Source organism: Patiria miniata, unplaced genomic scaffold (assembly GCF_015706575.1).
Source record: "Patiria miniata isolate m_02_andy unplaced genomic scaffold, ASM1570657v1 HiC_scaffold_8, whole genome shotgun sequence".
In the NCBI taxonomy this organism is placed as follows: Eukaryota; Metazoa; Echinodermata; class Asteroidea; order Valvatida; family Asterinidae; genus Patiria; species Patiria miniata.
In genome coordinates, this window is record NW_024037075.1 from 10,853,439 (window position 1) to 10,878,223 (window position 24,785).

General features: G+C 42.0%; 2 protein-coding genes across 2 annotated transcripts; one reads left to right on the forward strand and one right to left on the reverse strand.

Annotated features, from left to right (window-relative positions):
* Positions 1-114: 114 nt before the first annotated feature.
* Positions 115-24,644, reverse strand: LOC119719285 (adhesion G-protein coupled receptor G6-like). The gene is made up of 14 exons (XM_038188684.1): positions 23,673-24,644; positions 9,228-9,544; positions 6,839-7,095; positions 6,216-6,424; positions 5,486-5,745; positions 5,202-5,289; positions 4,786-4,916; positions 3,913-3,951; positions 3,611-3,711; positions 3,049-3,311; positions 2,647-2,728; positions 2,355-2,476; positions 1,820-1,968; positions 115-1,223 (listed from the first exon to the last, which is right to left on the reverse strand). Exons 1-14 carry the CDS (start codon positions 24,004-24,006, stop codon positions 903-905), a joined length of 2,673 nt encoding a protein of 890 aa, XP_038044612.1. The 5' UTR covers positions 24,007-24,644; the 3' UTR covers positions 115-902.
* On the forward strand, positions 10,013-13,018 carry LOC119719288 (E3 ubiquitin-protein ligase TRIM33-like). Its single transcript, XM_038188687.1, has 2 exons — positions 10,013-10,170; positions 10,371-13,018. Exon 2 carries the CDS (start codon positions 10,401-10,403, stop codon positions 12,195-12,197), a length of 1,797 nt encoding a protein of 598 aa, XP_038044615.1. The 5' UTR covers positions 10,013-10,170; positions 10,371-10,400; the 3' UTR covers positions 12,198-13,018.
* Positions 24,645-24,785: the final 141 nt, after the last annotated feature.

Genomic DNA, 24,785 nt, shown 5'->3' on the forward strand with positions numbered 1-24,785 from the left:
TGTTCCTGCGAACTATTTTGGTTGATGTTCTTTCATGAGTGCTTCTCACAGATTGAATTTAAGGGCCAACTAAAAAGACGATAAAAACATAAGAAAAGAAAATAGAAAAACAAAAACACTGCTTTTCTTTTATTTACACAATACTTTTCTCATTATTATTGGCATACATTCGAAAACAGGTTCCAAACCATTTTCCACAGTGTCGGAAATGATTTTTCCTCGATTAAAGATAATGATGTTATGGTAAATTTGATCAAAATTGTTAAAATTGTACAAAAAGGATTATTTCATTAAATTTCCGCGGGGGCGTGGCATCTTTTTGAGAGGGCTAGTTTCCTTTATACATTCATTAAAAAAACAATAAGTTTAAACCGTTTAACACAAACAGAAAATAATTTCAAACATCAACAGACAACGTTACAACACAGAATATAAACCTTAATGAAAACAAAAAACCGAGAAATATTACATTAAAATATTATACACCGGCGACAAAGATGCCGTAAGTTGTAGTGAGTTTGTTTCTGCATTCAATGGAGGACGTTGACCAATAAAGGACAATAGGGTCCCCAATTTGGCGATGTGTACAAAACATATGGAAGGTCTTCCTAAAAAGTTAGAGTACAAACAAAAGAGAGACAATAGGGGTCCCCAATCGCAGGCAAATACACACTTGTGTGTGTATCCAGTGGTAAAGTTGGTTATCAATCTCATTCTAGCCTAGCAACATCCTAATCTTCTTCACAACTTCTGAGTATAAATGGTTGTTTGTTCTTCTATTGAGGATTAACTGATCATTCCTTTTTCTTAGAACGATACGGAATAAGACAATATAAGTACCATGTACAGTGTCCAATATGATCCCTTACAACTTCAATGACACGTGAATGACGCACATTACGTCATAAGTGCGTGTCTTCGTCATGTACGTCCAACTCCAGCCCAACATTGTCTACTTCATCCCCGACTGATGGGTCCGGTGACGACATCGGTGACGTCACGGGCGACGTCATGGGTGACGTCATGGGCGTTGCCATGGGCGTGGAGACGGGAACCAGCACGCGGTCCACGTCTTTGGTACGGCTGGTGCAGCGGGAGCAGCGACAAACCTTACAGCAGGGACGGAACGTCTTGAGCCACTGTTTGCGAATGTCGTGATAGCGAACGCAGTGGAAAATAAAGATGAAGAAACCCTGGAAAGCCACACTCAGAACAAACAGCGTCTAAAGACAGAGAGAAAAGCGGCCAAACCGAGGCTATCATTGCTAAAAACCTGTGCAACTTTGTGGACCTCTACTTGTTTATCCCCATAACGAATGAGCACACTGTACTGAGGCCCTCGGTCTCAATTCTTATTTCAGTTCGCAGATAAAGTGGGAATTTTCGATCATGACAGAAGAACAACCGAGAGGTACGACAATGTACAGGTAGATACATGTTATGATTAATTGGAGCTCGATCTGCCAGATTATATTCCATTCTTTGTAATGTTAGCCACTCTGTGCCTTCCAATGTTTACTTTACTCATTTTATCATAAGTACTTCTCCAGATCAAAGCGTTAATCCTGTATTAATCAAAACAGTGACCGATATAACACGATAACAGCTGGTACGTGGCTTCATGCATCACATTATCTGCAATTCAGTGTTCAAAGAAACATTGAGGCATTGATCTGAATGGTCTACTCCTGTCTGCCAATCAACCAATTAGATTACGAATGATCGATTATGTGACTGCGATAGTGCGTTGAAACTGTCACAAACAATGTGAGAAATGCACCCAAAGATGGGCGTGGCTTATGGCCACTCATCTACTCACCTGCAGTATGAAGTAACCGACTGATACAGTGTCTTCATCAGGTTGTGTGTAGGTGATGGCAGCAGATGCTCCAAACCCCCAGCTGATGCCGAGGAGAACCAGCAAGGCCACGGCACCCATGAGTTGGGTCAGGAGGGACCGGCGCTCGTCTAGAAATGTGCACAGAGGGATGCGAACCTCAGACATGAGTATGTCACTATGTATGTTGGGACTTTACTACTTGACTCGTAATTGGCTGGACGCTGTAATTTGGTATATCTCATGTTCTAATTGAAAAAATGTATCGTGGGGTCACACCAATGATCATTAACCACACCCATTTTGCTCATCAACCACACCCACACCTCATATAGCTACTCCAAAATGTCCCAAGTGTCATTAATCAAATGAGCTGCAACTGGCTCCACCCACTCAATCATTAATAGCTACTTACTACGGGCCACACTGTTTGCCATAAGCCACACCCATTTTCCCACAAGCAACTACCACTTTACCATAAGCCATAACCTCTTCAACCATTAATGGGCTCACGTACCTCTTGCATACATCTTGCAGATAATCCACAGCACCATAACGAAGACAATGCTGTTACATGTCACGATAGCTATCATGGGCGTCAAGAACACAAAGCTAAAAGCCTCGGCTGATAACTGGCACCTAGTTGTCAAGAGAGGAGAGGATCAGGAGCAAAACAAAATGAGAGGGCGGTAGAAAAAGATCAGCCAGCTTGAACAAAATTTAATTTGATTTTCGAGTAGTGATTAAAATGAGAAATGATTAAAATAAGGAAAAGTTTGCAGATACTCACAAGAGTTGTTTCTACTTACACAAAATCGCAGTCTTTGTAAGTGCCATCATAGATTTCAAAGTTGAAGGCGAGTGGTACCCCAATCAAGATACCGGGCAGTCCTGAACATAAGTTAATAATACTTCGATCAATTCCAAGCTGGGCTACGACTTGACATAAAAATTCAATAATCAACATGGTTGAAACTTGAGTATCAGGAAGGGTTGAAGTTTTACTCACGAGGATGTGTCTTGTTGAAACAAGGGCTGCTGCTGGCAAGCTATAACCTCTTCAGTTCAATGATTTTTTTCTAACAATTTTTCTCAATTTGAAGAGTAATAAAGTCTTTCTTTGCATGTAAAGCCTGGACTACATTGCAATATTGCGACCGTGCAAACATCAAACTTTGGTCGAGAGTTTCTGATAACTTTGGTCTGCTTACCCCAGGCGACAACGCCACACTTAATGACAAAATGCCTGATGGGGCTTGAGAAGACCCTGACCAGCGCGATGTACATGTGGACCGCCTCCACACCGTTCCACATGAGCGAGACTAGAATGAAATACAAGCGGAGACTGTTGGCGATACGGCAGCCTATCAGGGTGTTGGAGTACAGGGTGGAGGTGACCAGGACGATGATGAGAAGCACGATGCTGATGCACAGGTTAATTAGGATCAGGGTGGGTCTGCCACGACGAACTCGACTGCAGGTGGACAATAAATCCATTATAAATGAAACGAAAAAGGCAGCTTGAGCAATCAAAATCGCTACAAAGGTGCCTTGATTAAAATGGATCACACTTGTTGGTAAGGCAATTACTTTTCTGGTAGAATTATCAGCAAGGTTTGTTGTTTTCGCTATAACTCTGTCGTTAAGTATCGTCTTCGAGTTAGCTTATTAGCTTCCTTTGTAAGAAATTTCCGTAGCCCTTCCGTAAAAAAACCCCACATTTTAACAAAAGCGCTTTACGGAACGAGGTACTTATAAATGGCTGGTACTTACGGGAATACGGCATACGTCGCAATGACGAGAACGAGGCTGATGAGCGAGATGTAGTACCCGATGTAACAAAGTGCAGTCAGTGTCACGTAATAAGGAAAATTCTGTCAACAAATGAAAACTCAGGTTTTACAACAATTATATTTCAGTCAATTCATCGGAATGACTTCAACAAAAGTTCTATACCACTCCTGAGTATACTCAGGAGTGGTATAGAACTTTTGTTGAAGTACTCGAGTACTGGCATAACCTTATATCTGTTGGTTTTCCATAATCAAATGATCTTCTTGTTGGAGGAGACTCACCAAGAATCCAAATAGATCCTGAGGAACTTCTTGCGTCGTCTGTGGAAACAATTAAAGCCAGAAATTAACCTCTCCCAGGTGCCAGAAGCAGAATCCAAAAATTAAGAGGCTTTGCTGTGTTAAGCCCTAAATGTTGCATTGCAACAAGCTTTACACTCGAAATGACGTCAGTCTCTAAAGACCACTCCGATTGGCTGGGGCGCGGGGTTGCTAAAATTTACATGCTATGCAGGGTGACCGTTTTAGCCGATATTCGGCTAACTTTGACAGAATTTTTGTTAAAAAAACGAGTTTGACGGAAAATTTGACAGAATGCATTTTTTGGGCAGATTTCTGGCAGAATTCTGCAAAAATGGTTAGGCCTATTTGACAGAAAAACAGCAAATTTGAACAAAAAAGTGTACATTTTTTTAAAAAGCTTCAATCCTTTCAAACAAACCCTTGCATAATGGGACAGGTTGGCTGGTCTAGGTGCTGAGGTTCACTGGGAAACGGACTTCGTCATGGCCGGATCCGCGTTTTACCCCAAATTTACCAATAATTTCACAAACATCTTTATGTGACTAGATTGTTTATTCTGTAATTTGAATCTCAATTAAGGCAATACTACCAATCTGCATGCGGTTTTAAGTGTTAATAGTGTATTTCGAGTAATTCTGGGGAATTTGGCAGATTTTTGATAAATCTGACAGATTTTCGATGTGCATTTAGCAGAATTTGGCTCTGACCTTCCGGTCACCCTGATGCTATGATACATCAGATGTGCTACCGTGGTTCTCTGCCCCGCGAATGTCTGATGCCCAGACGACAAGCTTTAGCAGTCCGATCCAAATTGTTGAAAAGTGAACTAAAACCGCTGTGAAGAAGATATACCTGTGGTTGAGTAGGAGCAGGGATAAGATCTTGTATCAGTCCCAGTAGATCCAGAACCTTACAGATGCAGTCAGTCTGATTGGCATCCGTGTAATTAAGCGTACAGGCCGACGAATCCCACTCAAGTTTTACTACAAGCAAATGGTTTACAAAATTAGCATTCCCTCAATTGTTATTGTTCTTATCAAGTCAGCTTATGCTCGAAATCGAGAAGTAAATAGCACGGTTGTCACTGGGCTGAGTGGGTTTCTGTCTCCAAAAGTTTATGTACGATTGAAAGGTTTCAAGACCTATTAGTATTTTTGTAAAAACTATGTAAGCTGGTAGATGATGGTCAAGCTCAGCAGAAAATGATTCGAGCACTGTCATTTTGGGATCAGATAATATCCATCAAAATTGTGTAAGGAGTTCGTTACCTTTGTGGACTCGATCAATGAAGTTCCATCGTTCTGACTCGTCTCTGGATAGACGGGCTGCCCCGCACTGAAAATCGTCTGACGGGAGCTGGGGGGGGGGGGGGGGCAAGAACAAAGATGAGAATGGAATCCACCACTTGAGAGGAGAGAATCACATTTCGTAATACAATGTCTAGATTTTATTGATCAGCTTAATGAAAAGGCAACTTAAGAAGGACTCAAAGGTTAAGGGAGGAAGTCCAGTAATTTAAGGGCCTTGTCGGGAATTTAAACGCGTTACCAACCTGATCGTCATCCATTTGTGGGTGGTAAAAGGTCACCGAGAACGGCTCTTGCAGCTGTTTTACTTCCACCCCGTCGCTGTAGACCTTTGCGTATAGCAAAACAGTATCTTCAACAGGGATTTCAATGGAAAGATCTCCAGTGAAGAACTTGGAATTGTAGTAGACAGTGGCGGAGGTCCGAACGACTGGAACGGGGATGTTCTGGAGTTGGATTGGCTCTGTATCGTTATTGCTGGTTGGATCTGCATCTCTTATCAATCCTTAAAGAATTTCAAAAACAAACTTAAGATAAATAGTTAAGTCGAGAAAAAGAGCAATAAATGTATGACATCTAAGTTGTCCTTTGAAATGAATGAAGTACAAGTCATGCTTTAAAGTTAAAGTGTTCAAAGTTTAATTTGTATTTTGTAAATTCGGACGTACATGTCAAACACTTTAATGAGCTGTTGTTGGACAAAGGAATTTGATATATCATTTTATGCGGCATCTAATGAGTGAAAAAAAAAATTACAGACCAAACTAAGGTACCACCACTGTGATGACCTACACAAGTACATCATGTGGTCGGACGTACTTGATTTAATAGTATATCCCATAATAAGCCATGATTTGGCTAGATTTGCGTTTGCTTCTCAAGTTTTCGGTTAGGTGCACCCCGATTAGAAACCTTTGCCAAATGTAGCCCAGGGCCTCTGTCTGAAATCTTTAAGAGGAGAACCTGATTCCTCACCACTAAGAAGAAAGTACGGGAATTTGATTGTGGCCACCGTCTCCGCCTGTGACTCCGGCATGAAGAAGTTGAATTCTATCGGTAGGCTGAAAAGGTCACGAGACGGTTCGTTGATCTCCAGCACGATGTTACTGAAGGAATGCTTGACACTCCGACTGATGACTGGAAGCTTGACGTGGGCCGCGTAGTTCTGGAGGCTTTTGGCTATGCTGTGGAATAGAAATTAAATTAATGCTTAAATACAGTTTAAAACATCAAGCCATTTCAAAATTTAATTCTTTTTTTTAACCGCCAGGATAACCGGCAACAAATCTGACCTCTCTTTGGATACTTGAAGCCAGAAATGTTACATTTCGTAAACAATTTAAATTGTATTTATTAATTTGCAAATAAACAAATTAATATGGTCATAATCAAAATTTAAGCATTGCAAAACTCAGGTGGATAACGGGGTACATTAAAAATGTCTACTAAGAAGAAATTTAAAAGCAACCTCCAAAGACAGCAAATGAACGTTTGTCTTGAACCCACATAATGTCAAGCGCTTCCTAAAAAGTTTTGATTAGAATCTTGAGTCAGTGGTCGAGGGTTCGATTCCCTTCCAAAAATGATGTCCCACCAACCTGGTGCATGCAGTGTGAACCGTCTCTAATATTTTCCCCTCCATCTTGAGTATGTTGTCTGCCATGGCAACAAGCTCCTCCCCTAGGTCACTGCGCAGGGGCAGTACGTCATCTACGCCAGAAGTGACACACAGGTCCATGATGGACGCCGTCAGGCTGACGTCTTCCACGGTCAGCTGATCAGTCGGTGAGAGGATTTTATTGGTTTGTTGGAGGAGAGTGATCACTGACGTCACGTTAGCCTCCCTTTCGTCGACCTATATGGTCAAAAGATCGTCATGTTTATTCGTGAGTTATTAATGGTTTAAAAAGTTGGTTTGTTGGCTAGGTAAAAAAAATCTAAAATAACAAAGTGTGTTCGTTTGTTTTGGTTGAGTAACATCGGTTCGGAAAGATAGTTGGGTTGGTTTTGGGTTTGAGGTTTGGTTGGGTTGGATTAGGATGGGTTGCGTTGGGTTGGGTTGGGATGGGATGGGATGGGATGGGATGGGATGGGTTGGGATGGGTTGGGTTGGGTTGGGTTGGGTTGGGTTGGGTTAGGTTGGGTTGGGTTGGGTTGGGTTGGGTTGGGTTGGGTTGGGTTGGGTTGGGTTGGGTTGGATTGGGTTGGGTTGGGTTGGTTTGGGATGGGATGGGATGGGTTGGGATGGGATGGGATGGGTTGGGTTGCGTTGGGTTGGGTTGGGATGGGATGGGATGGGTTGGGTTGGGTTGGGATGGGTTCGGTTGGGATGGAATGGGATAGGTTGGGATGGGATGGGATTGGTTGGGTTGCGTTGGTTTGGGTTGGGTTGGGTTGGGATGGGTTGGGATGGGATGGGATGGGTTGGGTTAGGTTGGGTTGGGTTGGGTTGGGTTGGTTGGGTTGGGATGGGGTGGGTTGGGTTGGGTTGGGATGGGATGGGTTGGGATGGGATGGAATGGGATAGGTTGGGTTGGAATGGGATTGGTTGGGTTGGGTTGGGTTGGGTTGGGTTGGGATGGGATGGGATGGGATGGGTTGGGTTGGGTTGGGATGGGTTCGGTTGGGATGGAATGGGATAGGTTGGGTTGGGATGGGATTGGTTGGGTTGGGTTGGGTTGGGTTGGTTGGGTTGGGTTGGGATGGGGTGGGTTGGGTTGGGTTGGGTTGGGATAGGTTGGGTTGGGATTGGTTGGTTGGGTTGGGTTGGGATGGGATGGGATGGGATGGGTTAGGTTGGGTTGGGTTGGGTTGGGTTGGTTGGGTTGGGTTGGGATGGGATGGGATGGGTTGGGTTGGGTTGGGATGGGTTCGGTTGGGATGGAATGGGATAGGTTGGGTTGGGATGGGATTGGTTGGGTTGGGTTGGGTTGGGTTGGGTTGGGATGGGATGGGATGGGATGGGTTGGGTTGGGTTGGGATGGGTTCGGTTGAGATGGAATGGGATAGGTTGGGTTGGGATGGGATTGGTTGGGTTGGGTTGGGTTGGGTTGGGATGGGATGGGATGGGTTGGGTTGGGTTGGGATGGGTTCGGTTGGGATGGAATGGGATAGGTTGGGTTGGGATGGGATTGGTTGGGTTGCGTTGGTTTGGGTTGGGTTGGGTTGGGTTGGGATGGGATGGGATGGGTTAGGTTGGGTTGGGTTGGGTTGGGTTGGTTGGGTTGGGTTGGGATGGGGTGGGTTGGGTTGGGTTGGGATGGGATGGGTTGGGATGGGATGGAATGGGATAGGTTGGGTTGGGATGGGATTGGTTGGGTTGGGTTGGGTTGGGTTGGGTTGGGATGGGATGGGATGGGATGGGTTGGGTTGGGTTGGGATGGGTTCGGTTGGGATGGAATGGGATAGGTTGGGTTGGGATGGGATTGGTTGGGTTGGGTTGGGTTGGGTTGGTTGGGTTGGGTTGGGATGGGGTGGGTTGGGTTGGGTTGGGATGGGATGGGACGGGTTGGGTTGGGTTGGTTGGGATAGGTTGGGTTGGGATTGGTTGGTTGGGTTGGGTTGGGATGGGATGGGATGGGTTGGGTTGGGTTGGGATGGGATGGGATGGGTTGGGTTGGGATGGAATGGGATGAGTCGGGTTGGGTTGGGATGGGATGGGGTGGGTTGGGTTGGGATGTGATAGGATGGGATGGGCAAGTTGGGTTGGGATGGGATGGGATGGGGTAGGGTGGGGTGGGTTGGGTTGGGTTGGGTTGGGATGGGATGGGTTGGGTGCGGTTGGGTTGGGATGGGATGGGTTGGGTTGGGATGGGATGGGGTGGGTTGGGTTGGGTTGGGATGGGATGGGATGGGATGGGGTGGGTTGGGATGGGATGGGATGGGTTGGGTTGGGATGAGTTGGTTTGGTTAGGTTGACTTGGCTTGTGAAGTTAGGCCTAAGTTATAGAGTACTTATAGAAATGCATCCAGTTCAAGAGCTCGTACCATTTTCTGGAGTAGTTCAATCAAATCAAACAGAATATCTTCCAACTCATTCGTGATGTCGGAGTTCCAGCGGCAAAATGTCGTGTTGACGTCTCCCCAGTACGAGTGCTCGCTACACGGGAACCGCGGTTTGGGCAGGATGTGGCGGCAGGTGGCTGGAGGCTTGCAGGCCCGGTAGGCTAGCGGGCGATCCCCGCTGGTGTTGTACGGTCTACGGACGCCGTTGGGACAGTGGGAGAAGGCATAGTCACCCGCTAAGGTGTCACCCCACGTGAAGTTACCCTTGAGATCGTTGGTGAATGATTGGAAACAAACATCTGAGCAAGGAAAATGAAGAATGTTTGAATAATTTGGCAAAGTTTACCAAAAGATACAAAAAGTGAGAAAAACAAGTTTCGATCGTGGTAAAGGAAAGTATTATTTGGAGCATGACTCAAAATGTATGTTGGCCCCAAAAGATTTATTTAATGTAGGGTGTAACGAAACAAACACTAATTTATCTGTTATGCACCGTTTTTTACACAACCTGATGTAAGGCCAAAAAAAACTAGACTTGGAACATTGTTTAATCCCACTGTGTGTTTGACACTCATAATTATACTCTCCGTGCAGTAGCCTGGGGCCTACGTGCATCGCTTGCTCATTATTATGCACAACCACACATTATGCACAATGGTGTCATGCTAACAACGCGAAGTATTGAAGGTTATATGGATATTGCAATGCGACGTAGGCGTTGCGTGTGTATAATAGTTCCAAGGATTGTTTGGAATATGCACCGAGGCGACGGTACGAATAACACCACTGTGGCGCAGCAGGAAATAAAACGAGCGCCATTTTGTAACATTTCTAACATCATTTCGAATGCAACAGCCTAGCTCGATTGAACGACAGAGATCGCCCCATTTGAGTACATTAATTCTATTTTCCACGATTCGCTAAGGTAAGCTCTATGACTTTCTTGCCTATACCAAATAGCCTGTTGCATCGCTGATAATTTACACTGCTGTTTACTTTTCCTTTGCTTTTTGACACAAATTATACCAAACTAATGCAAAAGACTGAGACTGTTTTAGGACTATACAAAATGCACTGATCTTGTTTCAGCAAAGCTCAGTTTCTATCCATTTTGTTTTCAATCAGGTCAAAGCGAACTTCAAAAGGGACAGAAAGATGGCAGAGGGCAGCATATCTGAGCCAGAATCGGGGATAACTGCCAAGAAAACACAGGAATGCTCCATCTGCTTCACCGAGTACAAGGATCCCAGGATGCTGGAGTGCTCACATACGTTCTGCCTGCAATGTCTCCAAGAACTCAAACAAGCTCAGAACAAGGAAGACAAGAACATTAGCTGTCCTTTATGCCGCAAGGAAACCATTCTGACAGAAGGAGTAGAACAACTACCTAGCTGCCAAGAGGGTGTTACTAAGGAGGAAGATCAAGACGGAGGTCAAGTGTCAAAGGTCATATGTCAGGCTTGTGATGAGGAGAATGAGGCTATTTGTAGATGTATGGATTGTGAGCAATATCTCTGCAAGGAATGTCAGAGAGCACATCAGCGTTGGGTAGCTTTTAGAAAACACAAGATATCAGAGTTGGAGCCAGACGGTAAGCTCAAGGACTATGTACCCAGGTGTAAGGAACATCCTGAGCAGGAACTTTGCTTTTACTGTAACACCTGTGATGCTCTGATCTGTAGCGAATGTACCATCTCCAAGCACAAGAAATCTTCGCACTTCTTCGACAGCATTGAAACAGCTTTTTCGAAATGTAGTCAAGAAATAAATGAAGCAGTTTCTCAGACAGCCAGGTGCATACAGGAGTCAGATCGGGTTGACATAGATCATTCACGGCACAGACTGGCTACGATGTTACGAAGGACAAAGATACGGATTTCCCTCGCGGCTGAAGAGGAGATTGCCAATATCAAACAGGAGGAGCAGGGACTGAGACAACAAGCTCAAGATATTTTCGCGCAGAGGGACAAGCAGTTCGCATTTGCTGCGACAGGTAACCAGACTGTAAACAAAGTGAAGAGCATGCTGAGCGACGCAAGTTGTTATGAAGTTCTTGGGTCAAAGACGAAGCTACTGCAGGATTTGAGAGAACACACGGAGATACGATCAGGTAGAGGCATTAGCCACCAGCAGTCATTTGTTTGCTTCGAAAAAGGTCATTCTAGGTATGGTAAACAAATTGGCAGTCTTAAGGAGCGAGAGTATTGGCGCACCGGCGGGATATCGTGCGAATACAACGATGAAATGCCCAAGCCCCACGGATGGACTTGTATGACAGCATATTCAACGGGTAAGCTAGTACTTTCAGGCGATGATGAGTTCATTTCGTGTAATACAGACTTACATGAGAAAGGCACTGGCTATAACCCAACTGCGCTCACAGTGAACAGTGAGGATCAACTAGTTCTCCTGGACGGTTTATCGGTCAAGGTTCTGAATCAAGAATTTCAGATGCTTCATCAGTTTGTACCCAGTAAAATGGCAAACATCGATGGCAGACCAACATGTCTTGCAGTGGATGAACACGATGTGATAGCAGTGGGTTACAACGAAAGAGAACAGATATCACTTCACAACCCGGACGGAACTCTCATCAAAACACTGCCTGCTCCAAAGATCGAGAACCGTTTGGTTGTCAGCAACAAGCGGCTGATCTATACAGTAGAAAACAAATCAGATAATTGTAAGATCACGGCTGCAGACTTCGCTGGAGATTCACTATTCACCATCGACACAAACCTTTCCCATGGTGTGCCATGTTGCGATGAAGCAGGGGACATTTATTTTGCAACTGAAGGCAGTTTGCTTCACTGCAGCGCAGATGGCGTGATTGTACAGTCTTGGGAACGCAGTAATATACCTCGCCCTAAAGATATTATTTATCTCCCTGATGAAGGCAAAATTCATGTGCTTGGTGAGGAAGATGTGCGCATGTGTTATGTTGGATACTGAGACTTTTTGAGTTGGTACACAAGCGAAAATGGACTTCTGTTTCACTTGTGCTCTTCAACAACTCGACTAACAATTATTTTTGGAACTGGCTTGATGAGAAGGTCCCTGACGTCATTTATGCTAGTAGACCACTACCCTGACTCCTCAACGCCCCCCCCCCCCCCTTCTTCAAAAACTTGCCTATATAGTTTGTGACTTATTTGGAAGATACTGTCCATGGATCTAGTTTTCAAATACGATTGAACATTCAATGATATATTTTCCAGAATCTTGTTAACGACAAGATTTTACGTGCTACAATAACAATTAACAACAAAATGAGAGATCACATGCCTTTCTGTGATTTGAGCGAGATTTTTCAATTGCAAACGGAATTACTGGTGCATGTTTATTTTAAAGTGTAGCATTTTAATTTTTTGAAACGCATATATGGATTATGTTAATTTAGGCTGAAGTTCATAGAAGTTAATTCAATATGCAACTAGAAAGCAGATCAGAGAGCGCAAACCTCCGCCAAGGCTAACAATTCCCCGCCATATTGTCAGTACACCCAAAAGAAATACTCGCATAAATGGTGAAGAATCCTTAAGAAACAATCCTGGATCCTCACCCAGATCCGGATCACTTCCAAAATCTAATGGATTTGTACAACTAGGACCAGCCAAAAAAACATGTTCATGCAATTCTTTCCATAACTTCTTGAGTTATCTTGTTAACAAACAAATCAATCAACTAACCAACCAACCAACCAAAAAATCCGATGAAAACATAACCTACTTGGCGGGGGTAATAAATATATCCTTACTACTAAAAAGTAATTAACTGGCACAATTTAAAAGAAAAACAATAAAAAAGAACTGCATGATGTATTGTGTGTCACAATGGGACAAATTTTAGTCGTCGCGTTGACGTCCCCCAAGTACGGGCGCTCGCTACACGGGAGCCGCGGCTTAGGCAGGATATGCCGCAGGTGACAGGCGGCTTGCAGGCCCGGTAGGCTAGCGGGCGATCCCCGCTGGTGTTGTACGGTCTACGGACGCCGTTGGGACAGTGGGAGAAGGCATAGTCACCCGCTAAGGTGTCACCCCACGTGAAGTTACCTTTGAGATCGTTGGTAAACGATTGGAAACAAACATCTGGGTGTCGAAAAAAATGCGATTTTTTGGCAGAAATGTTAGTAAATTCGAGGGGAAAAGCCAACAAATGAAAACATTAACCCTAAAAGTGCCGGGGCGGACTCCACCCCCCTCCTCAACTTTTTCCGCGATACCCTTGCAAAAAAAAAAGAATTTCCCAATCCGCGCTTTCGTGAATTTTTAGCCAGTCTTGCACATCTTTCGATACCAACTTAAATTCCGACCATGGATTTTAGCGCTACGCGCCGTGAAAACTAAATTTTCCCTTGTATGTAGTGTACACAAAGCAGAATAATATTTGTGCATATGAATAATTAATTAACCATAATTCCAAAACTCTTTAACCTATTGGCCTAGTCATGAAATTTCTTGGATATGTTTTTCTTAAGTTGTTGTATGCATTTACCGAGTTTCGTAATTTTTCGTCACTCGATGGCCGAGATCTCGGGGGGAATCCGCCCCCCCCCCCCCCCGCGGCTGTGAGATGGTAAAAATAACCCTTTGAACCAAAGTAAAACAAGACTTTACAAGCAGATAAACAGAATAAACAAGCACAAACCAAATACACAGAGCCAACATTTATCGGCTCTGTACAGAACCAGTTGGCCTATATTATCTTTCCCTGCCTCGCTCTTCATTTGCCATTTTTCAAAAAAAATCAGAAACAAATGCTGACATTCTATGATCGATGAACGAACCACTAGAACTTGATTTGAGCACACACAACTTTAAAACAGGATAGGTTTCCAGTCTATTAGGCTGGGCTACTTAATATTCACGCTCACCCACAATGTCAGGATCACGTGCATAGGTCTAGGGCCATAGGTCATGCTATATCAACACAAAATGCAGAGACGGAATGTAGTTCGCCATATTTAATTTTCTTGTCAGCGTGTACAATAAATGTGAAAGTAGGACCACTCACAATATTATTACAATAATGAAATTGATACGGAAATTGTGAGTGGGCGTTGAGAAAACTGTACTTCAGATAGGCCTATGCGTGAACATGTACGGTTGTGGGCTGACAGTTCATTTGTCGCAGGCATTACGCGGTCTCAACAGATTCAACTAAATATTGTTATTAACAGTTTTTGGTAAGTGCAACTTTAGTCCGATTCCGTAACTACCGTTATTACAATTCAATATATGTTATCTACGTGAAGTTATGGTTTAATCGGTGTAAATCGAAAAAAATCAGGGCTCAGATTTGTTCGGTGTGAGGTATTAATGAGTATGGCGATATTCACCGCAGACATGTTAATCGGTATCCCTTCGAATGATATTTTTTTCTTCGACAGAACATCAAGGACATCACCAGCATGGCAGAGGGTGGTGTTTCTGAGGAAGGATTGGAGGAAACAGCCAAGGAAACTCAGGAATGCTCTATCTGTTTCTCTGAGTTCAAGGAGCCCCGGTTGTTAGAATGCTCACATCGGTTCTGCCTAAAATGTCTCCAGGAACTCAAACAGGCGGCACAGAATAAGGATGACAAGAAACTTGCCTGTCCTCTTTGCCGCAAGGAAACCATTCTGCCCGAAGGGGGAGTGGATAAACTACCTTGTTCACAAGAGGGCGCTAATAAGGAGGAACATCCAGACGGAGGTCAAGTGTCAAAGGTCATATGTCAGGCTTGTGATGAAGAGAATGAGGCTATTTATAGATGCATGGATTGTGAGCATTACCTCTGCAAGGAATGCCAGAATGCACATCAGCGTTGGGAAGCACTGAGGAGTCACAAGATTGCAACTTTGGAAGAGCTGGGGCCAGACGGTAAGCTCAAGGACTATGTCCCCAAGTGTAAGGAACATCCAGATCAGGAAGTTTGTCTGTACTGTAATTCGTGTGATGTCCTCATTTGCAATAAATGCACTGCGTCTTGTCACCAGGCCCCCGGGCATCTCTACATTAGCATTGACGAAGCTTTCAACAGGTGCAAAAAAGAAATCAACGAAGAAATCTCTCAAACGAACGCGCGCGTACAGAATTTCACCCGCGCCAGGCCACTGTCAACAAGTCACTCGCGTGATAGACTTGCAATGATGTTACGAAGAACAAAGATTCGAATTTCGCTAAAAGCGGATGAGGAGGTCTTCAAAATCAGAGAAAAAGAACAAAAACTGAAACATGAAGCTGAAGAAATCTTCTATGAAAGGGACAAGGAATTTGCGTCTCCGATAACAGCAGAAAAGGCGGTGAGCAAGGTGAGTAACGTGATGAGCACAGCAAGTTGCTACGAGGTCATTGAGTCCACATCAGAACTTTTACAAGATCTGAGAGAACAGGTGAAAATCCACAAAAGTATAAATACATTTATAAACCACGCAGAGTCATTTCTAGGCTTTAAGGAAAGCCATGATGCAGGTCAGCTTGGGAGTCTGGTGTTGAACGATGAATGGAAAATGGTAAAAACAAATGACAGTAATTGTTCGTGTTTCGAAGCTTTCTCAAAAGAAGATGTTGTTTTGGCAGGATACCGTAAGTTAATTTGTGATGGTACCGAGTTTTCTGAAACTCGAAGTCGACTTCAAGTTATAAACCCAACTAAGCTTACGTCGATTACTTATCCTAGACAAGATACAGACCTGTTTGTGTTGGACAGTCCCACAGTGAAAATTTACGATTCAAGTGTCACGTCTACGTTCATACCAGGTAAAGAGGCAGGCATTGGTGGTACACCAACATGCCTTGCAGCGGATACTTATAACGGTCAGATAGCAGTAGGTTACGAGAACAGAAAACAAATACAAATTATAATTATAATTATAAAATGTATCTCTTCATACCCAAGACGGATCTCATATCAGGAATTTACCTGCTCCGGGCATTGGTCGTCATCTGACTATCAGTGACAAAAAGCTCATATATACATATTCGCAATTTAACAAGAACGAGGTAGAGGTCCGATGCATAGACTACGAGGGCAAAGAAATATTCCAAAACGTAAAATGCAAGGGCCACCAACCCGGGTTGGTGTGCAGTGGTGGGGGAAGTATTTTTGTTGCAGTATCAGATGTGATTTGGCAGTTCCATGGCGATGGCACATACATCAACACTTTGAGTTGCGAGGCTGTTACAAATCCCACCGACATGAAGTTTTCTCCCCAGGGAAGCTTATTGATGCTAAACAAGGAGGGTTTGTGGGAGTATCAAACGTTTTGTCTGAAAAGAGAATCCGTTTTAAATTGGCCGGTTCTCGGCTGATAAAATTAGAACAATGAATTACAGGTCGACAAGACAGTCGATATAGTACTGAGTCGAATAATGATGAATGTAATGATCAGCAAAACAATTAATAATCAAACAAACAACAATAACGCCACTGGTCACGCACTTAGTGGTGCGCAAACAAAACAATTAAACTCAGTTCCTAAATAGTGGTCTTTGATAGTTCAAGAATAAAGTAAAAACACCTGAAAAAAGAAACAAGGAATGACTAGCCAACGCGGGTGGTTGCATGACGAAACAGAATATAATAAAAAAAATTAAAGAAGTTTAAGTTCAATTACATAGTTTTAAAATACCAGGTTTTATTTTTCAATTTGTGGCATACCTTTGCCAAGTTGCAGAAACTGCACAAATTCTAACATCTATTTCAGACTGACTTTCAATCAGAGTCGCGCAGATTCGAAGCACGTTAATTAATAAGCACCTGTCGAAAGATCGAATGAAGTCGTTTGATTCAGGTTGAGTAGAGTCGCTCGTAATAATTTTGAAGTCGGAACGACACTGGAACGTCAGGATGATTGTTAATTGAAGGTATAATAAGTTGTCTTTGTTTTATTTATTATATATGAACATTTTATATATTATTACTCCTTTCTGAATGCAAAGGCAGTGCATTTAAATATGGTGTTCAATGGGTATATGCGCATTGCAAATTGGAAATAAAAAAAACTGACGTAGCTTCAATACTTTACTTAACCGTTCTTTTAGCTGATACATTAATCCAATGAATGAAGGATTCATCACACGATGGGTCTTAATCATATACAAAAAACTGTAGTTATAATAACTTGTATATTATAGCTCTATGGTCTATACTTTATCGTTATAATACTTGGTATGAGGAATACTTGTCACACAATCATTGGTGACAATCAAAGATCTTATCTGTGATCATACAATAATTCAAAGGATCTCTTTTGGTATACTTATCTTATACTTAAAGTATTATTTTAAAAAATGTGTTTTCTGTGCTATTCTCTTTGTTTCATCTGAGGAAAATAATTCCTTCTAAAGTTGCTAGTGTTCTAGCAATACAAGAGTTACTCACTTTTGAATGATAAAACGACCGGGAAAAATTATGGTCATGTTTAGTTATTTTGAATGATTTGCTGCCAGACCGTATTTCCATTGTCGCGGGGTAGGCTGGTTTCCGCCCCACAATCAGCATCGATAATGTACAGACCGGGAACCAGTCTGCTAGCAAAGCCGATCTGTTTGTGCCATAGAGCTATATTAAATTTAATATAGCTCTATGGTTTGTGCCAAAACAAAAACACTTTTTTTAGAATGTTGCAGACGTCCTAAAAAAGGGGGAGGGAGGTTGTAGTAAAACAGGCAAGTTAAAATGTATTACAAGTCAAAAAAATATCGAATTTCTTGAGCACGGGGAACGCAACTTTAAGGCATACATGTACTTTTAAGATAGACTGCATGTAGCATCTCAATACGAGTACAATGTAATCGATTATTGTGTATATATCTATCAAAACGTCATTGCTGGTATATGAAATGATTCGAAATATTTACTGTTATACCGGAAATTAACTGTAATTATGTTTCATTGTATAGGATACATCAATGGTTATATTACCACACAGTGTATATAATGTAACAGTTAAAAGGCCCGTGTAATGTAATTTGTTTTAATGCAGTCCTTATAAATGCACCTTTGTGTCTCGTTTTAACCGCAGTCAATTTTGATTTTGCCACTTTAAAGGGCATTTTGTTACTTTTTTGGGGGTATTTATACTAATGCAAATTTATTTGCATATTCATGAGCAAAAGTGTGATGTCATTTCAGGCACAAACCTCAATGTTACAGCTATTTCAGCACCAAAATTTACACGAATTTTGGATATTTTGCTGTTGTTTCAGTGCATGACAGTCAGCCAATGAGAAAAGTTTTCTCACAAATGTTTTCAGTAAGCAAATTGTGAGTTAACCATTTGAACAGAAAACTCCTGAACTGAACAGTGTCTTTCTGAAATGATATTATAGCAACAGTCCCCTCATTTGTCAGGAAAAGCATGTTTTTTATGTCGTTGTTTTTTTGGATGTTGAAAGATATGCACTTTTCAACCGGATCAATAAAAAGGGATGTCAAGTTGTTTTCATAATTTAATTTTAAGAGTAGAAATGTGCACAAATTATGTTCATTAGTAAAATTCATGTCATGGGCCCCTTAAAAAGTTTTATTATAGACCTATACGTATACAATCAAAATTGGTGGAAATAATAATGATGCACATAGCATTGGAAGATGTTTTTGTATATTCATTCCTTGAGGGCATGCAGTGACTTATCCCACCGCTGACACCAACACGACTCTTTGCTATATTGGGACCTATTCCTGAACAAAGAAACAAGTACACAAGAAGTGCACAGTAATGTAAATTGTGATGTGCGTGCGTTTTTTTTTATATATATATATTTTTCATTTTAATTGAAATAATGAGGTTTTTCATACCAAAATGGTAACTGGTTTTGGAAACATAACAAGTATATACATAACAAAATATGAATTAAAAATGCCAAAAGATGAGAAGAATGGTGGCACTGATGATTTGTCACGTGAACAATACATCCAATCGTGCTACGTCACGTCATTGACATTACAGTGATTGGTCAATCGGTAATAAAAAGCGCGTTTCCAGGATTGAATGCAAGAGGGTCCGTTATTCGTTGGTTTTCCCGCTTCATACTTCAATTTGAATTGTATAGGGTGGGACGGATTCAAAATTAAGTAATGCATCAACAGTGTTCTACATTAGTAGTCGTCATCTCATAAGGAACAAAACGTGTTGAGGCCAGGCACATTTTATCGGATAGGATATGCATCACTGCGTTTTGACACTCATCAAAATGTAGACAGGGTCTACGTGCAAGCCGTGTATAACTCGCTCACTATAATGAACAACCTAGCATTATGCACAATGGTGTCATGGCAACTACACAACGTGACATACACAAACATAGTAAACATACCCGAAGGTAATAAAAATAGTCAACAATGTTGCTATAGAGACTTAAATGTTGATGGTCATATTCAGGCGATGGAATATGTGAATATTCAGGCAATATTCACAACAGTGGCGTAGCTAGAAATAAAACGCGCCCTATTTCTAAAATCATTCTGAAGGCAACGGAAATTTATAACTTTGTCAGAGGATAATTTAAAGAACGTTTGGATTGTACCTCCATTATCTTCTGGAATACGTTCAGGTAAGTAATGCTTGGCATTCTGTGTAATACCAAAATCGCACATCAAATCAACGATAACAAAAAGCAATAGTAAGCCAAACATGAATTTATATGTTTCGGAACGTCAAACGAGTGGCTCAGCGAACGCCAAAAATTTCCCTTTTCAATATAGGCCCATAATTTTCCCCTTTCAGACCACGACCAAAGGGACAGAAAGATGGCAGAGGGCAGCGTATCTGAGACAGGATCGGCGGAAACTGCCAAGAAAACACAGGAATGCTCTATCTGCTTCACCGAGTACAAGGATCCCAGGATGCTTGAGTGCTCACATACGTTCTGCCTGAAATGTCTCGAAGAACTCAAACAAGCTCAGAACAAGGATGACAAGAAAATTGGCTGTCCTTTATGCCGCAAGGAAACCATTCTGACAGATGGAGTAGAACAACTACCTGGCTGCCAAGAGGGTGTTACTAAGGAGGAAGATCAAGACGGAGATCAAGTACCAAGGGTCATATGTCAGGCTTGTGATGAGGAGAATGAGGCTATTTCGAGATGTATGGATTGTGAGCATTACCTCTGCAAGGAATGCCAGAGAGCACATCAGCGCTGGGCAGCACTGAGGAGTCACAAGGTTGCAACTTTGGAAGAACTGGGGCCAGACGGTAAACTCAAGGATTTTGTGCCTAAGTGTAAGGAACATCCAGGACAGGAGGTTTGCTTGTACTGTAACTCGTGTGATGTCCTGATTTGCCACAAATGCGCTTCTTCCAACCATGAGCCCTCCACTCACTTCCATAGCAACATTGACGAAGCTTTCAACAAATGCAAACAAGAAATTAATGATGCAGTTACTCAAACAAATCAGTGCGTGCAAGAGTTTGCTCAAACCAATCCGTTAGCAACGAAGTACTCACGCCAGAGACTAGCGACGCACTTGAGAAGAACAAAGATCGCAATTTCAATCAAGGCCGAGAAGGAGATTGCCAAAATCAGACAGAAAGAACAACAACTGAGACAGGGAGCTGAAGATATTTTTAAGGAAAGGGACAATGAATTTGCTTATCCGGTAACAGCAGGACATGTGGTGAGCAAGGTGAACAGAGTGGTGACAACATCAAGTTGCTACGAGGTCCTCGAGTCCAAGACAGAACTGTTACAAGATCTGAGAGAACAAGTGCAATTCCAGAAACGATCGAGTATAAACCACACGAAGTCTTTTCTTGGGTTTAAGGAAAGTCACGATGCAAGTGAGCTTGGGAGTCTGTTGTTGGGAGAAAAATGGGAGAAGGTACTAACAGCTGGGGGGAATATTACATGCTTTGCAGCATATTCAACAAAGAACGTTGTTTGTGGTAGACGGGATAAATTAGGCATTGATAGATATCGTAGGGGTTTTGGGAAATACGATACGAATTCGCTTACACCTGTAAATCTACTTGCTCTTGAAATACTAGACATGGATACAATCATCATGTTAGACGGCCCTGATGTTAAAACTGCGAACGAAGAATATAAGCAATTGTACGCGTTCACACCAGCTACAGAGGCAAACATTGCTGGCACACCAACATGCCTCGCAGTGCAAGGGTGTCACCAAATAGCAGTGGGTTATAAGGGCAAGGATACGATATCTACACACAACCGAAATGGTTCCCTCATCAAAACGTTGCCTGCGCCTAAGGTTGGTCATCATCTGGCTATCAGTGACAAACGGCTCATTTACACAAACACAGATTATTCCAAAACACACCTCGAACTCCGGTGCATAGACTTTGATGGCAAAGAAATATTCAAAAATGTCAAGTGTGGGGGCCGCCTGCCAGGATTGGTGTGCTGCGATAAAACTGGTAACATTTATGTTGCAGTATCAGGCGTTATCAGGCAGTTCAGTGAAGATGGCACATACCTCGACACTTTGATGTGCGATGGTTGCAAAAATGCCACTGACATGAAGTTTTCTCTTGAGGGTCACTTGTTGATACTGAGTGAAGGGTGTTTGTGGAAGTACGAAAGGGTATAAGGTGTACGGTCACACAAAACAATTGAGCGGGCTTAACAGAAGTAACACACAATACGTCAAACTTAATCGCCAGAGCTTCATCAAAATCTGAATGATGAAAATATCAAAATCATTTGTCGTTTCACTCATTTAAGAGTCAGACATCATGAAACCGGGCTGACAAAAGATCCATGTGGGATTGGTCAACTCGATTCACTTATTAGCATATGTTTTAAGTACTAATACTCAATTAAATTAGGTAGTTGCATGTATCGTTTTTTACAGTGTATGCGTACATTAATAAGAATTTTTGGAGACAGAAATTGCTTTACAATAATGCAGTGCACCTGTTTCACTAAGGCACCTGTCGATTTTGAATCAAGTTGTCAAAATTATGCTGTAAAATAACATAAGCCTGCAGATATTTTTTAATGCCATTCTGTTTGATTCGGTGGCTGTGTAAATCAGCAAATTCAGAATTCGATTTTCCAATGTTTTGACAAGCATTTGCATGATTGTATAATAAATTTGTTGAAGAAATTGTTTTGCAAAGTAATTAGCAGACTTTTTCTAGTTTATCGAAACTTTTTTTGGCATCCATAGGCCAATATATTAGCTGCAGAACACGCGTCATTACTCCAATACTGACGTCTTTAATTGAATTGTTTCTTGTGGCTGAGTGCATAGAAAATGGGAAACCAAAATATCTGAAAAATAAAGTGGGCTACGTTAACTTAAGTAAGGAACAATATAAAAGGAGTGAATGGTACTCGTTGGATAGTGTGGGCAATGCAAACGAAACGGTAAGAGCCTGATGAAACTTCATATTAATGAAACTCATTTCAATCAGTATCAGAATCACATCAGGTTGGAACAAAGATGAGAAAAATTGTACTGTACAGTCAGTCCTATAATTACGAATATTATATTATCTTGGTAACACTAGGTTACTATGTTACATATTACGCAACCATTAACGAAATTCAAAATCTTATTTGTCATCACATTTGTGAAAAAATCTAAGGCTTTTATAATTACACCTAACTTATGTAAAAAAATAACACCCAGGAATGTCAAGATAGCACATTAATATTTTAAGCCACATTTGGGCTAGTAACTCTGAATGATGGTGTATCTATTATCAGCTGTCCTTGACTGCTATTGCGCAAGGTCATATACAATACAATGTATAAAGCTTAATAACAACAGTTAAGAAAGCCTAACTAATTAATTTTCATTTTAGCACTACGTAACTGAAAAAAAGTGCAGATGGAAATAAAAATGATGATGCATAAAAATGTTTTGGTATATATATATATTTGCATGTGGGTGCGGACATTCGGAATTGTTTTCCATCGTCTTATCTAGCTCCCAGACCTATGTTCTTGAAACTCAATGGTTCCTGAGTCTGGAGTGCTGAATGGTTACATATTGCAACCGATGAAAACGTGTGCAAATGAATAGATGTTTTCATTGGAGACGTCAGCTCGCCCCCACCCATATTCATTCCTTCAGCGCATGAGGTCCTACTTAATGTACGACTCATTTGCGAACTTGGGACCTATTCCAGAACAAAGAGATAAGTGCACAAGACGTATAATGTACATCAGGCATACATGATCAAATAATGAAAGGTTTGCGGAAACACCATGTGCGAATAATTTCTCAACTAAGAGAATGGTTCTGAAAAGAACCAGAGGTATAAACTTGACGTTCCGGTCAGTATGCTCTGACCGTCTTCAGGAGAGTCAGAGCATACTGACCGGAACGTCGAGTTTATACCTTTGGTTCTTTTCAGAACCATTCTCTTAGTTGAGAAATTATTCGCACATAGTGTTTCCGCAAACCTTTCATTATTTAGTATCTTCACCATGCAAAGCCTCAAATCTTACATACATGATCAACATTTACCTTTCCTGCATTCGATGGGCAGTCCCTCGTTCTCGGACCGCACTCTCTCAATCTCCTCAGGCGGTGCAATGGTCGGTAGATCGCACTCCTCACTCACGTTCACGGGCAGCGGAACGGTGAGATTCAAGTTAGCTAGGATGTCCTCCAGATCACTCATCAGCTGTCCAACGGCGGGAATCAGGGAGATGGTCCCATTGTTGGCTGATGCTGTTAACTCTGATGACTGTGTGGTACTGGTAGGAGTGTGGGTCGTGTTGGGGATGGCTAAGGCCGAGTTGTGCGCGCACAGACCCAAGAGGAGCAGCGCTATTCGAATTAATCCAGCCATTTTCATATTCCTCCAACTTTTGTCCGCTACCTTAATTGACCAATCTAGAATGTCACGAATCCTCTTTTTTTCCCAACCGATGTTACCAAATATTTTTTTAATACCATGTGTGTTGGATATCGCCGTTACTTGATGGAAGCGTTGTGAGATAAAACATCTATTCTTCGGTCAAATATCGACAAATCTCGATACCCGTTTCAAATTCTATAGCTGCTTTCAGTAAAATCAACAGTGATATCTACCACTTCCGACGCTGAAAAAAAATGATGAAAAGGACGTATATTCCTTGGTATCTATCCCGTTGTATCTTAGAAGCGCTATTCCTTGCAGCGCAGTATCAAAATGGTCACTCTTGTACGCTGCGATGAGTTGCTGTTTTCCAACGTGCAGTTATTGAAGTGTTCTTTTCATTCGTCGAATAACTCTTTGACAAAATCCAGTTTTTAACTCCGTAAACCATAAACAATTATCCACCAAATTATTTTCCGTTCAGTGCACTTTGCAACAAAAAGCATGTTTCCGAACAATAGTCAAGTTTTGTTCACCGTTTCGTACTAAACACAAACCTTTTGTGGTGGAGATCCGTGGATTTAGAGACACCAAATCATAGCCCTGTACTATGCCTCGTAAGGTCCCAAAAGGTATTTGAACGATGGATTAATTTAATCTTAATTCGCACTTATCAGGTGCCCCATCGGCGCAATATGGAGATAATTTTCCTAATATAACTCCTTACATCATAATCCCTTAATAATTCTTCCTAACGCTCGCCCAAGAATTTACAA